The sequence below is a fragment of the Bison bison genome, unplaced genomic scaffold (genome assembly GCF_000754665.1).
Source record: "Bison bison bison isolate TAMUID 2011002044 unplaced genomic scaffold, Bison_UMD1.0 scf7180017864200, whole genome shotgun sequence".
In the NCBI taxonomy this organism is placed as follows: domain Eukaryota; kingdom Metazoa; phylum Chordata; class Mammalia; order Artiodactyla; family Bovidae; genus Bison; species Bison bison.
In genome coordinates this window covers 3,533,424-3,551,855 of record NW_011494772.1, presented here as the reverse complement: position 1 = coordinate 3,551,855, position 18,432 = coordinate 3,533,424, and the positions used below count along the sequence as shown (strand labels likewise).

General features: G+C 36.5%; 1 protein-coding gene across 1 annotated transcript in view; it reads right to left on the bottom strand.

Annotated features, from left to right (window-relative positions):
- Positions 1-4,545: 4,545 nt before the first annotated feature.
- The window catches only part of ROBO1 (roundabout, axon guidance receptor, homolog 1 (Drosophila)), a 1,299,652-nt gene continuing 1,285,765 nt past the window's right edge, over positions 4,546-18,432 (bottom strand). Inside the window, exons 31-33 of the mRNA XM_010844344.1 lie at positions 13,682-13,990; positions 7,476-7,669; positions 4,546-6,245 (exon numbers count right to left, since the gene is read on the bottom strand). Coding sequence (XP_010842646.1) covers positions 6,231-6,245; positions 7,476-7,669; positions 13,682-13,990 — 518 coding nt within the window. The 3' untranslated portion in view covers positions 4,546-6,230. The remainder of the gene's footprint in view (positions 6,246-7,475; positions 7,670-13,681; positions 13,991-18,432) is intronic.

The window sequence follows — 18,432 nt, the reverse complement described above, 5'->3', positions numbered from 1 at the left end:
CTGGGAAGGATTGGATTGGGATGTCTTCACAACTGCTTCATGAAATCCAGGACCCCAGCCGGGATGTTGTTAAGTGTCTGGGTGTGACTCAAATGTATTGCAATCATCAGACTTCCTATGACAGGCCTTAAATCCAGCCTCAGTTGAGACTGATGACCAACACTAGACCTTTCTAGGTGGCTGGTTTCTAAGAGTAAGTTTCTACAGAGCAAATGTTCAAAAACCAAGGGGAAGATGCATGGACCTAAAGAGCCAAACTCAAAAGCTTGTAACTCTCCTTTATTGGTTGAGTTAGTCACAATTTTATCATGAAAGGGTTGAATAATAGACTTTGCCTCCTGATGAGAGGAGTGCCCCAAAAATTAGCACTTAAAATCTTTACTATATAAGCTATGTATAAAAGGTAGAGCACAGACTCATTGCAAAATGTATGAACAAGAATGTGTGTGTTGTTAATTGTTGAGTGTATTCCATTATCCATTCTCCTCAACAAACAGACCATACACTTCAGAGTTAACACATTCAATACACTCCACTGGAAGACCCAGTGAGTCTACAGGAATATAGACTTGAGCCAAACAGCACTTGGTATTTCTCTAGACACAGGATTGGTCCTGGAACGCACATGTGTAACAATTAAGATCACTGGGATACATTTGGAGAGAGCATTGACTTTTCTTGCTTTTGTCTCTTGGCCTTTGAATATTGTCGTGTGTGCCTTGAGGCTTGGTCTATTAATGACCATCTTTATAACAGCTGGAGAAAGAAAATAACGTAGAACAAAGCAAAGACACGTACAGAAAGAGTTGGGGTCGTGACTGAACCGTGTCTGCTGAGAGCACTTCTGTTGTGCTTTTTCAGTTCTGTTACACCATAATTTTTTCAGTGAATTAGCCACACTGAATTAGATTTTATGTGTTTTATATATATATGTGTTCAGAAGCATCACTACTGATGCTCTCTCTATATGAAAGAGAGAAATTAAATATAAAATAAAGCAATTGTGAATTTGTGTCCCTCCAAATTCATATGTTGAAACCCAGTATTAGGTAGTGGGGCCTTTAGGAGGTGATTAAGTCATAAGGGTAGAGCCTCATGAATGGGATTAGTTATTTTACAAAAAAGACCTCAAAGAGAACATCCTTTCCTCTTCTGCCATATCAGGACACAGTCCATGAACCAGGAAGCAAATTTGTAAGTGCCTCATTCTTGGACTTTCCAGCCTCCAGAACAGTGAGAAATAAATTTTGTTGGTTATAAGCCGCTCAGTCCAAGGCATTTTTGTTATAGCTGCTTGAACGGACTAAATAACCATGTAAATACTTTCATTACCTTGTTCACACTCTGTTGGGTGTGTACTTGCCTCCCATTACATTCTCAGAAAGCATTTCTGGAGCTTATTCATCTTTGTTCTTAGTACGTAGTAGATGCTCAGTAGACTGCTGGACCAATAAATGAATGCCTAGATTGAAATCAGGGTAGAGAGCTTGAGTATCTAAGTGACTTAATCAAACTCTTTTGATTACATTGTAGAGGGTGACTGGTTTTTTTTTTTTTTTTTAAATAGTCCAGTAGTCATATTTTTGGCACCCTATATACAGGATAAGAAATCAAGTTTATTCAAAATGATTGCTTAATTATGCACACTTGAAACATGTGGGGCTTAATTAATGGTGGTTGATAGTAAATCATCCAGGTAAAATATATTAACTTCCGAATACATGCTAATCCTATGCATAGGTGTATTATTAGTCAAAGTAATTTATTATTTTTCTTGATTTATTTTTCCGCAAAGTATTCGAGCATTCAAAATGGTAAAATATTTTACTTACAAAAAATGTCTCAGCCCATTAAAAAAAGACAGATTGAAAGAAAAGTTAAAACCTCTCCAAAATATTTCTCATTCCCACAGAGAGGCTGAAGTGGGAGCAAAGGGATTACTGGGTTAGGCAAAGCAATTAAAAAATCTGACTTAAAAAGCAATGTTGTATGACCTTGAGCAATGTCCCAAGTTGTTTTGAAAAAACAAAAGTATGTGTTCTTGGAAAGTTCAGTTGGTTTTCAGATTAATTTGGGGAATGTTAATATGGGATTCATAGCCTGTATATATCTACATAAATCTATATCTATCTATTTATCTCTGTATGTATCCACACACACACTTGCTGTTGTTTCAGAAATTAACATTTATAATTTCTTATTTTTAAAAATGGCCTTTGGGACTTCCCTGGTAGTCCAGTGATTAAGACTCCTGGTATCCACTGCAGGGGCCATGGGTTTTATCCCTGATTGGGGAAGTTCCACATGCCACATAACATGGCCAAAAAAAGGCCTTTGGACTCTAAGCAATTCTTTGAGATTTATATATTAATTAAAGATAATGGGTTTCCCTGGTGGCTCAGTGGTAAGGAATCCCCCTTCAATGCAGGAGATGTGGGCTCAAGTCCCAGGTCAGGAAGATCCCTGGAGGAGGGAATGGCAGCCCACTCCAGTATTCTTGCCTGGAGAATCCCATGGACAGAAGAGCTTGGTGGGCTACAGTCCATGGGGTCACAAAGAGTCAGACACGACTGAAGTGACCGAGCACACAAGCTAAGATGATGGAGCTTTTAAATGTTTGGTGCCAACAGCAGAGAACACAGCATCCACTCAACTTCCCACTCCCAACAAAGACACCATTTCCGCTGATTCTGTTATAATTAATGAAACAAAGAATTGTTTCTAAGCTTTGTTATCAAGTTTCTAATTGTTAAGGGGCAGTTTTGTTTCCTGGAATAAGAAGGAGTTTTAAAGCTGTATTTATATCTGCACTCTGGTTATGACTCCCTATTGAGAGTTTCATCACATTTTTTTAGTTTTTCAAAATCTTGGTTTCCTTACCTGCAAGGGATTAAACCTACCCATGTAAAACTAATTGTGGCAAAAATGTAATCTATGAACTATTGCCAAGGCCTCTACCGTCTGAACTCCCACACTTTCTATCCATGAAATTAGGTACTATTTGAAATTTTGATCCACCCTGTAGACTGGAAAGAGAGGAGAAAATCCAGACTACATATATGGAATGACCAAGAAAGACATAATTGAGTTGCCCTGGAACTAAGACAGTATTTTCTTCAATTAGGCAGAAAAGCAGCCCAAAATAGACACTTAGTCTAGTCACTGAGACCTCAAATGACATGCTTGTCCCCCTGAATTGTGAAATATGTGCTGAAAATGTCATATCCTCACCCTCCAGAATTCAAAAGCAAGGAAACAAGGAGAAACACTAAGAATTTATTCCATGATTAGGTATTTGACAGTGAATTTTACTCACTGGAAATGGAACCAACCTATCCTTGAACCACACTTATTTTTTGACCTTGTTAAAAAAAATTCTTTGCAAGTTTTGGAAACAAATTATGTGTGAAGATAGCAAGTGTGCAGTGTTTTCAGTTCATAAATACAACAATATCTTGTATTGTTTTGGGGCTTTACAGAGTCCATGTTATATACATGAATTCGCTGAATCATGACAACATCTACATGAGGTAGGTATTATTGAGTTTACAGGTGAAGTACCTGAAATTTAGAGGTTAAGTAATATAGTAATATGTCCAAGGAAACATAGCCCATGACAAAACTGGGATTCAAACCCAGGATCTCTGATACACATAATTTATGTGTATAATTACACATAATTTATATGCATATCATTCACTATAAAGAGAGATTAAGTTACTTTTAGTCAACTCACCAAAAGAAAAGAAAAATTACACCTTCAAACGTATCTCTCTAATTTTTTTCCCTCGATATAGCTTGGAAACTGACTTCTTGACCTATGAACCTTTTTATCTTTATGTAGATGCTGGTGATTGCTTCATTTTTGTAAAATTAATTTCAAATTATTATCCCCTTTTAAACTTTTTCCCCGTATTTTCAAATTGTGGCCAACAAAAAATTTAGCAGTATATAAGTCACAGGAAAAAAACTTTCAGTAGATTCTGTTGCTCTTGGAACTTCTAAGACAAGATGCTCATTTCATTCTTCCAAAGGTGAGTAATTGAATATACTGACTTTAATCTAATGAACAATAATATGCAATCTGGTACATGATAGCTTTTTGAATTGTCAGAATTTTACATAAATTTGGAACAATAAAGCAGATACTGGTAAGTATTTTGGATTCATATAATTTTCTTGTTGATAAAACTTAAGTAGTTCAAAGTTTACAAATCAGATCTATCATAGTTGAATCCTGACCATTTCAGAAATAAGTTAACTGAAATTCAGGCAAGTACACAAAAACATTTTAGTACATTCTTAATAATAATTAAAAGTTACTCTGATTAAATGACTATTAGTTTATGATTCACTTTGTATCTTTAACTTCAGAAAAGTAAAATGAGAAATTTTCCTTATAACTAAAACCTGGCTATTCATAAAGGGGAATTTTTACTCATTTGATAATACAGTATGAAATGTTAAGACAGCACAACTTTGTGATTAAATGGAATAAGTTTGATCACACAATGAAAAAAAAGAAATCAACACAAGGAAGAATGATGTATTTGAGAACATTTTTAATAAATAATGTGACAAAATTACTTTTCTGATTATTGGATTTTCAGTATGCAAAATTATGGCTAAAAATAAGAGGCTTCTTACATGAACATAATGAAAACATTAATCACATGGACTGTTCCCTTAGTACTGCACACCTTTTCTATGTAAATTTCAAATTATCTAAGTGAACACATTTAGTTTTTGGTGAACACCAGCTTTTTTTTTTTTTTGGGGTTCAGTTTTGTTTGGCTTTGTTTTCTGTGGGGATGGCAGGGCTAGGGGGGTGGGTCAGGACTGATACCTATAAATGAATAAATGTACTTTTTTTCTTCAAATAGCACCAATTATAAAGTTAATGAAATTTATATAACGAAAAAAAAGGGTCATAAAAATCTACAGTCAGAGGACATCATTTGGCAATTCAAAGCAAGTAATGCCTCCATTTGAGCTTATAAGGAAATCTTCTAAGCTTAACCAATGGCCATAACAAACTTAAACCTTTTTTTCTTTCAGTCCAGGAAAAGTAAGAACCGTTGCATTCATGGCCCACAATAAAGTATGCACGTTACTTCACCATCTGTCATCATTCAAATATTCCAAATACAAACATAGAGCATTAACAAAACAGGTTAAAAACGCTTCTCAACATTTTTTTTTCAATAAGACAAAAAAGGTTAATAGTTACAATGGTTTACAAATAAAGTTTAGTGATTGTGCTTTTAAAACCAAAAAAAAAAAAAAAAAAAGATTAAAAACAGTGCATTACAAAAACAAAAATCAAACTTCCTTAAGTGGCACTTCCGAAAGTTGAACTGACACTACCAGAAGAAATTCAGGCCAGTTGAGATGGGATGTCCTTATTCGATTGGTCATTAAAAACATCCGTTTGTTGATTATATGCATTTATAATTGCTTTTTGATTGAAAAATAGAACAAGGTTTTTGCTGGGCTGACTTATGACAATGACTAGACAACCAGAGATCCAACTGGCTTACCCCTACTTATCCAAAAGTAAGTTTCTGATAACAATATACTTCAGCGATCGAAATGAAGACAAAATAAAGTACCACCAGGGGTTGCGAAGAGTATATATTTACAATGTTTCTACCCCTTTCAAATTGATTATGGTTGTCCTGCATTTGCTATGTTTTTTTTTTTTTTTTTCTCCCTGCAGAGGGTGGTATGAAAGACTGATTTTAAAATCATGTTAAAATGAAGTTATGTTTTAGTTTGCATTAGCAGTTGGTTATAGAAAGATTATATCTTTAGAGCCCTTGACATGAAGTTGATTAGTCAACTCTGCATCTTTGATCAGTAAATTGGCTTGGTATATAAGCAGTGCAATGCCATATCTCAGGGGCAAAATGCAAAAGAACTGTTTTGTTCTCTCCTGTTGGCTGATGACTGAAGCAAGAAGTCAAATACTTCCCTTGCCGGAAGCAAGGTGAAATGATTTGTTGCAACAGCGAGGGGAATAGGGAGGTTCTTCCTAGGGATAGGGATCAAATAACAATGATAAAACCCCAGTAAAATTTAAAAAATGGTATTCCAATAAGAGGAATGAAAACGACAATTTGTACACTCTGATTGCACTGAACATTTTATCTGGCGTCTTATGTCATCTGACACAAGGCATCTTGAGTGATAACTTTCACATTAGATCTCATAATCCTCTCTGGTTGTCTTCAGCTTTCAGTTTCCTGTAAGAGATAAGTTCCTGTTAAATTTGAAAATAAATCTTCGAGTGTTGTCCTACTTCATATTTATTTCATGCTTTTATTATTACATTGTTTCTTCATTCATTCCCTAGCATACACTGAAAAGTGCTCATGGCAACATATTCATACATCAACTTCAGCTGGTTTTGACGGCAAATCCAGTAGTTCTCTAACGAGTACTAAACTGTGTTCCATCCAGTGTCTGGGGATTAGGAAGTGTGGCACAGGGAGAGGAACAAGAGCAGGCCAAGTTTTCTACCCTCCAGCCTCAACTCAACACAATAGCTCAATTTTTACTGGTTTCAAGTAGCTGGTTGCCTATATTGACTTTTTGTGCCCTCAAAGGGCTCTTCTAAAAACAAAACAAAAACTAAACCAAAAACCTGAAAAATAACTTTTCTAACAGCATGTGCAAAAGGAAAGTCTTCTTATTCTAAACCACAAAATAAAAATACATTGGGCATAACAGCAAATTCAATTAGACATAATTAATTATAATTGTTTATCTTCTATTATACAAAGTTATAGTTTAACACTCTACTAACAATCCGCTTGAGATAACATCTATTTGTAGGAAGAGAAATTTGTCCTCAGCTTATCTTTTCATTGAATGGTGAAAACACAGTCTTAAACACAGGATTTACAATACGATGTGACTTACTGCCAACTCTACCTTACAATACTATCTATAGATTATAACAAAGGATATCTTTGACTCAAGAAGTGTTCTCTATTTGGGAAGGTCAGTGGTAAGTATTAGGTTCCCATTTTCAAAAGACTGAAGATGAAAGGTAATTGCCCAAATCATCCTGATTAATCCCAGTGATCACTAGATGGCAGATAGTACAGGCAAAACACCCTCACTCACATTTTATAACTCTATCACTTTACTGGATTTTTATAATCTGTTGTAATACTATGAATTACAATTATCTAGATCAATAGTTCTTATTCCCTAACAACATATTTGTTATACAAATTTCCTATCTGAAGATGAATGCTAATGTCTAAAAAGAAACCATTACTACCATTTAAAACTTTGGAACACATTTCAAGAAAAATCATTAAATTCTAAGACTTTCAATTGCTATCACCACTAACAGGGCTTGTGATGAAATAGTAACATTTCTGTAGACTGATGAATGCTTTAAACTTTGAGGTTTATATAAAAACTAGTTTAACAGTGGGAAACTTGAAAAACATTATAGATACCTCTAATTCTTCATTATTATCTTCTCTTTCATATCCTCCAAGAACTTGCATCTCTGCAATATTTCTTCGACCTACATTTGCTTGTTCTCTTTGTCTGCTTCCTGATCCTCTTGATGACATAGAACTTGAAGAACTAGGATCTCTGGGATTATTTGATGTCGGAAAAGTAGGTCTACAGTAAGGCAGAATATCCTCTGTGTAATGAAATATAATAAGTGCATATGAAGCCCGGTGTACATTTTCATTGTATAATGTATCACTATGTCTATAAATCGGAATGGAGAAACATTAGTGTTTCTGAAGAATAAATGAGGACATTAACAATAATGAATAAGGCATTGAAAACAAAAATAACAACCCTGCTCTTTTTCCTGGTAGTGGCTGGGATTTAGATTGATTCTGCTCATAAATTCTTATCTGTCTCAAATTCACTTGAGATCAATATCCTTAAAAGTGGGAAACCAAACCTGGAGTCAGACATGACTTCCAGTCTTATCCTTCACTATGTTATCTCCCATTATTTCAGGCTTTAGTTTCCACTTTTTCAAAAAAAAAAGTGATAATAGTGTCTACTAGGACACTAGGAGTTGCTAGTGTTGATGTGAAAACACATGAGATATTGTAGTATGTACCTACGTAAACTAAGAAAGAATTATTAGGCATTGATAGAAAAACAAATCCCAGTCTTACTGAACCACCAAAACAGAGTCAAACCTGGGTTCACTCCCTTGATACCAAGATGCCCACCTCCATTTCAACATCATATTTACACTGTGGAACCCTGAATCTGAGAAGCCTGACATTGTTGCTAGCTTCAAAAATCAAGCCACTCCTGGTAACTGCTGTCTCGTGAATGACTATTTCCATATGCTTTAAATTTGGTGATGCTTCTAATGTTGCATCTTTCAACTGCTTACTTCTCTCCAAAGCCTGTCCATTCTAACCTTTGGACAGAAAACACATCAAAACAGAGCACAGCAAAACAAAACAAAACCCTTCCACATACCCTTTTGTTTTCCTCCCCTAAAAGCTTCCTCTACGGTCCACATTGCCTGAATGAAATCTGATTTCCCGGGGGGGCAACACTGAAGTTCCTTACAGTGGAAGAAGGGAAGCTTGCTTTCAGGTCACCAACACTAGCTATAAATCATTGCTCTTCCACCCTTGAACAAAAACACCCTATTCCTGTGAGGGCCAAGCAGTGGAGTTATGTAACCTGTATCATCCTCTTTGGTGCTACTTCTCTCCTGTTGTATTCATCACAACTTTCATTCCTGATCCAGACTTCTGATTCTCTGGTGTTTCAGAGTCCATGTGGATCACTATGCCAGCACCTAGCTAGCTTCATGGAACTTGGCCCTCTGTGACCTTCATCTTCTGTCTCTGTTTCACCCAATTTTTTCTACTGAACTTAACTTTTGACAAACTACATCATGATAAAATATCTCTTTGGCTAAAGATTTTCCCCTTAAGCCGGTGCTCTACATAAATCTATAAATCTCTCTACTGATAGGTTAGCATAGCTTCTTGAAAAGTAATCTGGACTCAGTATTAGTCATTACAACTCCCATTCACTCTACATCTCACTGAAATCTACATATGCCCACATTACTACAAGGGAACTGAGAAAACTCCCTGTTGACTTTGATAATGCTAACCATGTTTCAATCCTTAGGTCTCTAGACTTCTCACTGCCCTTCATCTGAAAACCACAGCCAGGGTAAACACTACTAGTCTCAGCTCCTACTTCTCCCCGCTTCCTGGCCTGTCTTTGGTGGGCTCTTCTTATGCGGTGCCTCTTACACATTGATGCCCTTCTTGCTGGTTTCTGCTTTTAGCCCAGTGTGCGTGTGTGTGTGTGTGTGTGTGTGTGTGTGTGTGCATAAAAGCTTTTTTTCCCATTTACTCTGGACAATTTCATCCATTCTCTCAGACTGTACCTTTTCTAGAACAGAGCTGCCATGAGGGCAGATACTTGGCTTTGTGTATTGATACCATCTCACCTAGATATATAATAGGTTATTGATGCATGAGACAGGGTGCTCAGGGCTGGTGCACTGGGATCATCCTGAGGGATGGGATGGGGAAGGAGGTGGGAGGGGGGTTCAGGATGGGGAACACATGTACACCCATGGCTGATTCATGTCAATGTATGGCAAAAACCACTACAATATTGTAAAGTAATTAGCCTCCAATGAAAATAAATAAATTTAAAAAATAAATAAATATTCTGACTGAATAAATGGGTGGCTTTACTATTTCACCATGATGAGTTATTAATGTATAATTCCTGAACTCTGCCCAACTGCCGTCTTTTGAGGGCCCCTCAAACTCCACAGATTGAGCACTGACTTCACCATGTCCACGCCTCTGAGATTTCTTCCCCCTCTCTATTCCTTAATGCAGTTATGGCATCACTAACCTTTAAGATATCTTAGATAGAAAGCTGGAATTATTTTAATATCTTCTCTCCTTTCCAACAACCTTCCCATAACCTCTTAAATGAACCTTTTCCACATATTCAAATATATAACATGTAAGGATGATTTTAACTAAAAAGTTTCTTGAATATTCCCCTCAGTCATCCCTGCTCCCACAGCCTGGTTTATATTCTCCATGTCTCTTCTGAGGTTGTAAATTTCTTCTAACGGGTCTCTGCTTCTTGAGTTATTTCCCTCTAAACTTGCTTCACTCAGCTACCTTCCTTTTACAGGAACTATAGGGTCTCCATGAGGTAAGCATACATTTATCTCAAGAGCTTCATCTTTATCACTTTTACTGTCTAATAACACTGAATTTCTTATATTCTCCTCAATGTACCTCAACTTCTCATTCTGACTTTCTCTGCCAAAACAACCTATCCACTCTTCTTGCCCAAGCTAAATTCCACCCTCCTGAAAAGTCAGTTTATGGGTCATTTCCCACTAGGAAAGATCAAGAAGTCTTTCTTTACATTCCATCACCCACTAGACTGGGCTAATTTTCCCTTCTCTGGACTCTCAAGTATCATGACACCATAAACATTATCAAATATGGGTGTATCTGTGAATAAAAATTACCTGTCTCCTTCCCTGACTATAAGCTCCTTGAGGTCAAGGTTCATGTTTACACATAAATTTCAGGACGAGTACAATGCTTCATAACACTGTAGATGTTTGATATATGTAGAAATAAATTGAACTAACTGAGGTAAATGTCAGCAAAAAGATCAGACTTTGAAATCTAAAAGGCCACTCTCCTTAATTAAAAACAACCATTTGTTACAGATGTAAATCAGGGAGCCTCTTTAATTATAAATAGCAAAAACTGAATTATGAAGGTTAAAATTACAGGAATGCACAGAAATGATAATTACAAGACACAAAAATAATTTCATCCCTTTGTTTTAATTTTACACACACCAAAATCATTCTGAGTTGTTAAATTTTCTCCTGAAGAATTCAGCTTATTTTGGAGAAACGTTGATTGTGAGCAGCAAATTGGTCTGTACTTTCAGGTCAGATACAAATCTCATAAGTTATATTGTGACATTTGATTTATGAATTACTACTTGGAGTATAATTGTTAAAAGTTCAGATCACCTTGACTTTAATGATTAAAAAAAAGCACAGTTTTTCAAACTTCATATTATAGTGATGTAAGCAAGTAATCTGTGGTCACAGTGGAGGCATCTGTGCAAAACTCACAACTTTACCATCACTTCATTGCTGAGTCCATGCCAGAGTGAGGAGTTCAGGCTTCCGTCACAGAATGAAGTGAACCTGTCCTCTATATTGAAAGAAAGTTGCTAATGACCAGATGCCCATAATGAACAGAACAGACTGGTGTCCAATCTTATCAAACTGCAGCTTTGAAAACAGTTGTAGTTATAAACTGCACTTACAACCTTCTAAGATTCATTTCCCCATCACTCTTTCCTGATTCCTTCATCAATTACCTTCTTTTCTTGTATCTCTTCTGCCTAAATAGGTTCTTCTCCTAAATCTATACTAATGTTCAAATATCTTACCTAAAATCATTTCCACAGATTCTGCCTTCCTGTCAAATCTTGTCTTGACTTCTCTCCTTCCCAACCTTCTGCAGAGAGCCCATACTTATCACGTCCCTTCCACAATTTTCATTTACTTTCCAGACCCTACAGTCAAGATTCTATAGTGACTATTTGATTTTAAAAAGTTAAATGGTGGTGGTGGTTTAGTCGCCAAGCCTTATTCAACTGTTTGCGATCCCATGGTCCACAGCTCCCTCAGGCTTCTACGTCCATGGGATTCCCCAGACAAGAACACTGAAGTGGGTTGCCATTTCCATCTCCAGGGGATCTTCGGGATCCAGGGATCAAATTCAAGTCTCCTACATTGGCAGGCAGATTCTTTATCACTGAGCCACCTGGGAAGCCCTCTATCTTTTAAATACCACCCACAAAATAAACATTTGTAAAATCTCTGTGTCCTTTAGCCATTCTCCCACCCTACCCCCGTTCACATCCAACTTTCACTTCTGTGCCATTTTATATTCCTTCCCATCTTAAAATGTCCTTCTCCATTATTTTCAGGATACTATTCTTTCTAGTTTGAATGGTTTGATTACTTTATATCACTGGGTTGATTCCACCTCAGTTTCTGTACAGAATGTTCCTCTGCCTAACATATGTTTGTATGTATGAATGTGTTTATTTTCCCTGAAGTATAGTTGGTTTACAATATTATATTAGTAGCATATAGTGATTCAAAGTTATTATAATGTATTATAAAATAATGGCTATATTCTCATGTTATTATAAAGTAAAATATTCTCTGTGCTGTACAGTATGTTCTTGTAGCTTATTTATTTTGTATGTAGTGGTCTGTACCTCTAATTCCCCATCCCTGTCTAGTCCCTCCTCCTTTTGCTCTCCCCACTAGTACCCTTAACCATCATGCAGTATCCTTACAGTCATCTCTGTGGTGTGCTGGAGACAGCTGACGTGTTCACACAAGGGTCTACTACACCAGTCTCCTCCGAACTCCACATAACACTGATTTCATATTAGTCGCTTGAAACTAGCCATTTTGGATGTAATTACACAACAGAAGTAAACAAATGGCTACAAATTAGGGGCTTGTTCTGTTTCCTTCCCAGAGAATTGATTGTTAAACATTATCCCCTACATCACTGCTGATAATTTAGCTTTTGCAATTCAAACAATTTTCACCTCTGTGACGCTGAGGTGAACAACATCCATTCTCCACGTACAACCTTTCTCCTGATCTTTAAACTTAGTTCTCTAAATTCTTACTGAATTTTTTCATTTCTACGTTCTTGTCAGTACCTTAATCTAGTCATAACTGAAGTTATTTTCCATATGACTTTTATCCTTTTCCTCATTTTTTTACATTGTTCAATACAATTATGTTGTATAGTCATGGAAAGCCATCTAATTAACATTTGAATAACTTTTTTACTCCCTTAGTTCATTTTACTTTTTTACATTCAATTAGTCACCAAGTCCTATAGGATCTATCTCTGAAATGCCTACATAGGCTGTTTCTCTTTTTAATTTGCACAACTCTTTTAATTCAGTGCTTTCATATTTTATACCTAGATTATTTTGCAAGGTTCTGATACCTTCAGCTACCCAATTCCAGACTCCTCCTTCACTATACAGCTCTGTCAGTTATTTTTTTAAGCAGAAAAAAAAAGGATAATTTTTTTAATTCTTATTTTTGATTACATAATTTCTTGATTAATTTTTTTGCTGGTTCACCACTGTCCATATCATTAATCCCAAACTCTTCAAAATAGTATTCCTGGCCTCCTCAATCAGGTTCAACCACCTTTCTAGTTTTATTTTTGCCATTCGTCCCTGGCCCCAAGCATCTTATTTTCCAGCCAAACTGGAAATCGGAATTCACCAAACATTCATTTTCACATTTTCATGTTTTGCCTCTATTTATTTCCTTTCTCAGAAATCTCCTTTTCCTTTGTAACTTGTGTAAATCATGCTTTCCTTTAAACTTCAACTAAACTGGCACCTCTTCAAGGAAGATGTGCATAATATCATGTATTAGAACTGATTGTATTCAAATTACCTGGGTGCATACCTGTCTCCTCCAATAGACAGCAAATGTCTGAATCTTACCCTTTGTACCTGATCCTAAAGAGTCTTAACTGTGTACCATGCAAACATGTTCAATCTGTATTTATTGGCTGCTTGACTAAATAAGTACCTTGGATGAGATGAGCCTTTGCTGGTGGAAGGTCTCGTTTTGCTGCCTTGTTTCCTCGTCCTTTCCCGTCATTTGGCTGTTCCTGTGCTTCTCTGGCATCACCTGGATTTGGTCGCATATCAGCAACTTGTCTTCCATCCAATACTTCTCTCCCCTTGTAATTGCCTCCTTTCCTATCTGATGATCTGTCTGTTCTTGCTTCTATAGAAGGGAGTTTTGGCACCATCACGGGTCGAACCTCCAGCTGGGCCTTGGATTGGGCAGTGGGTGACTTGATAGCAGGTGGTGGCACAGGGGGAGGTGGAAGATCTGAAAAGAAATATTTAAAATACTGTGAAAGTCTGCCATTTCCAAATCTGTCAACATTACTGTTACCATTAGAGTCACATTCAATTGTGAAATAATAACCTTAAAAGAATTGAACAATTGAAGACAACCAAAGAATAAGAAGACTAACAATTTTAATGTACTCTCATTTTTATTTATCTGGCAGTCTTTACCAACTGATCCACCAGGGAAGCTTCACGACTGGAGTGGATAGCCTATTCCTTCTCCAGGGAATCTATCCAACCCAGGAATTGAACTGGAGTCTGCCTTCATTGCAGATGGATTCTTTACACAGTGAGCTACCAGGGAATCCCTTATCTGGCCCAGGAATATTGAATCATAGAGCTGGGACTTAGAGATTAGTTAGTTTTGGGATGGCTAATATGGATATATATGCTATAGCTTTTTCTCCCCCAACCACGGCTGCTGCGAAGTTGCTTCAGTCGTGTCTGACCCTGTGCGACCCATAGATGGCAGCCCACCAGGCTTCCCGTCCCTGGGATTCTCAAGGCAAGAACACTGGAGTGGGTTGCCATTTCCTTCTCCAATGCATGAAAGTGAAAAATGAAAGTGAAGGTGCTTAGTCATGTCCGACTCTTAGTGACCCCATGGACTGCAGCCTACCAGGCTCCTCCATCCATGGGATTTTCCAGGCAAGAGTACTGGAGTGGGGTGCCATTGCCTTTATGGCAGATCTTCCTAATTGATTTCACTGTAATGTTGCTGATCCCAGATGGATATCCTCACTCTTCAGGCAACCACTTCAGATTGATTGAGATTGGCACTTGAGTTGAGACCTCTTTGCCATCACTAATCTACCTGAATCCCTTCTCATTTTGTAGATAGGGAAGTTCAAACACACAGATCTTAAGTTATTTTCCAAACTTAAAGCTAAATATAATCAGAACCAGGACTAATGCCCTCAGATTCCTAATTTCTGATTCAGTGTTCTTTATACTACCATTTCATTCTATTGAATCTTCACAATCTACCTGCATTGGTATGCTCTCTCCACTTTGTAATATGGAAGTTTTAAACTAGATAATCTCTAGTATACATATAAGTTAATTTTTATCTATCTATAGTTATATATTAATATAGTATAAATAATTGGATATTATATATAATTATACTTCTCATAAACATACTTAAAAATAAAAGTAGGCATATAATTTTATATCTAGAAAATGTATTTTCTTTAAATACATTATTTTTTTTAAATGACTCCTAGATACACTCCAGGGGAAAAATATATATAACCTAGTAATAGTTGATAAGTTAGTAGAAGAATACAAACAGATTCTAGTTTTTGTTTGTTCTGGCTGTAGTATGGAGGATGAATTAAAAGGAAAGTCTTAAATCCAGGAGGGTAAATGTTATTTTAATAACTCAGTAAATAATGATAGGAGATAGAATTATACTGGTGACTTTCAGATGGAGAGCAGATGTGCCTGAGAGCGTTTAAGGAATAAAAATCAATATTATTTAATGATCAATGGAAAATAGCAGGGGAAGCGTGATGTGTGTGCAGTTGCTCCTGTCTGACTCTTTGTGACCCCATGGACTACAGCCCACCAGGTTCCTCTGTCCATGGAATTTTCCAGAGAAGAAGACTGGAGTGGGTTGCCGTTTCCTCCTCAAGGGGATCTTCCCAGCCCAGGGGTTGAACCTTGGTCTCCTGCATCACAGGTAGATTCTTTACTACTGAGCCACCAGGGAAGCCCCAGAAGACTATTCATTAGGTAACTTAAGATTTTTGCCATAGTTAACTAGTTGGATGAGGAATGCAGGGATAAGAAAGAGATGGTTTGCAAAGGAAGAGCATGAGTTCTGTTTCAGAAAAGTGAACAGGAAGAACTTCTGAAGTATCCAGGCAGATATATATAGGAGATTGTTATATATAAAATCTGAATTTCATGGGAGGTCAAAACCAGAGATCTAGAGACTTGAAACTATCAGCACATTTTTTCTTTAGTCATGACTTTAGAAATGGTAATGTTTTCACATTCTATGTGATATTAACAGGACAAATCAACTAAAATATGAATAGGGTATGTATTAATAGTAAATGTTTAGTATTACAAAATTAAGCTTTCCCATAGAAAATATACATGGTAAAAATTTTAAAGTATATAAAAACTTGGAAATATAACCCTTCATATGTCCTCACCTTCATTTCAAATCCTCAATATTGATGCAGAAGTAATTAGTCTGAATGGATGTTTATAGATCATCCCAGAAATTATTTATGCATAGAAAACAAGGCTGCCGAGTTGCATAATTCCAAGGATACCATTCACATTAGAAACTATGTAAAATGGCCATATCCGGGGTTTTGGAGCATGCATGTCTGCCCACCAGAAGGTGACAGCCTTCTTTTCCTAATAACATAGAATGATTATATATTTTTTTCACCTAAATGTGTAGTTGTATACATCTCCATACATAAACATATAGCTTTACCTCTTCTGATGAAAAGTTTGTATACTGTTTTGTTTTATGAATATATCATTATTTATATAGGAAATCCCAACAGAGGAATATTTAAGTTGTTTACAGAGATATTACTATTATTGGCAATGGTCCAGTGACTATTATTTACATACACTAGCATAAAAAATTCTTGAATATTAAAATCGTGCCTTGAAAATTCATAATATAATAGCAAATTAAGGGGTCTAGCAAGCATCAGTTTTAATCTAGTGTTTCTCATTCTTGGTGGGTTTTTTTGAAAGAATGAGTTTTTCTTTTAAAAAATGAGTTTTTTAAAGAATGATTTTTCTTTTGTTTCTTCTGTGTATTCTTGCCACCTCTTAAGTAGATAAAGAGTTTTTAAAAGTAATTTTATTTTGACTTTATCTGTCATATAACTAAGGCATTAGAATTCATTGTATTGGTCTCTGAAAGCATAAATTTTGAGATATCATCTTACATCCAGCTGTTTTACTTAGGACTGCATCATTAAAACTGGTCAGACTGTTACTTGCATACTGTTGTTCTTAATTCTCTTAGCTCACCATGTTCTCTAATAATAAATAAAATAAATAATAATAATAAATAAAGTAAATCTAGGAAAATCAAAAGCTTTTTGTCTTAAAACATAAACTGTCACTGTCATTGGTGATGATTTTCCTCCTTTAACATTTTTTTAAAAACAACATTTTTAAAATAGTTGTTGTTCAGTCTCTCAGTTGTTTCCAACTTTGCAACCTCATAGACTGCAGCACACCAGGCCTCCCTGTCCTTCACTACCTCCCAGAGTTTGCTCAAACTCATGTCCATTGAGTCAGTGATGCTATCTAACCATGTCATCCTTTGTCGTACCCGTCTCCTCCTGCCTTCAATCTTTCCCAGCATCAGGGTCTTTTCCAATAAGTCAGCTCTTTGCATCAGGTGGCCAAAGTACTGGAACTTCCCCTTCAGCATCAGTCCTTCCAATGAATATTCAGGGTTGATTTCCTTTAGGATTGACTGGTTTGATCTCTTTGCAGTCCAAGGGACTCTCAGGAGTCTTTACCAACACCACAGTTCGAAAATATCAGTTCTTTGGCACTCAGCCTTCTTTATCATCAGTTCTCGCATCCATACATGACTATGGAAAAACCATAGCTTTGACTATAAGGACTTTTGTTGGCAAAGTAATGTCTCTGCTTTTTAATACCCTGTCTAGGTTGATCATAGCTTTCCTTCCAAAGAGCAAGTGTTTTTTAATTTTATGGTGCAGTCACAGTCTGCAGTGACTTTGGAGCCCAAGAAAAGAAAGTTTGTCACTGTTTCCATTGTCCCCGCATCTATTTGCTATGAAGCAATGAAACCAGATGCCATGATCCCCGTCATTGACTACTTATTTATTAAAAATAACTCAAAAGAGAGAAAAGACAGATTCTACTGAGTGACTTAAAGTGAAGAGACCCAAGGCTGAGCTATTCTAAGTTCAGACTGAGCCTGTGACTGGGAATATGAGGAGAAGAAAAGTCTAATTCAGAATATACCTGGAAGCAGAGGGAGTGAGTGACTGCAGACTCATTTCTGCACTATGTCTTTGCTACAAACTCAGACTGGATTGCAAACACAGCTTATCAGGAAGCTGATGACTGCCACTATCATCAAATCAAAAGAACTAAAAAGCCTCTTGATGAAAGTGAAAGTGGAGAGTGAAAAACTTGGCTTAAAGCTCAACATTCAGAAAAAGAAGATCATGAAATCTGGTCCCACCACTTCATGGGAAATATATGGGGAAACAGTGGAAACAGTGTCAGACTTTATTTTTCTGGGCTCCAAAATCACTACAGATGGTGACTTCAGCCATGAAATTAAAAGACGCTTACTCCTTGGAAGGAAAGTTATGACCAACCTAGATAGCATATTCAAAAGCAGAGACATTACTTTGCCAACAAAGGTTCGTCTAGTCAAGGCTATGGTTT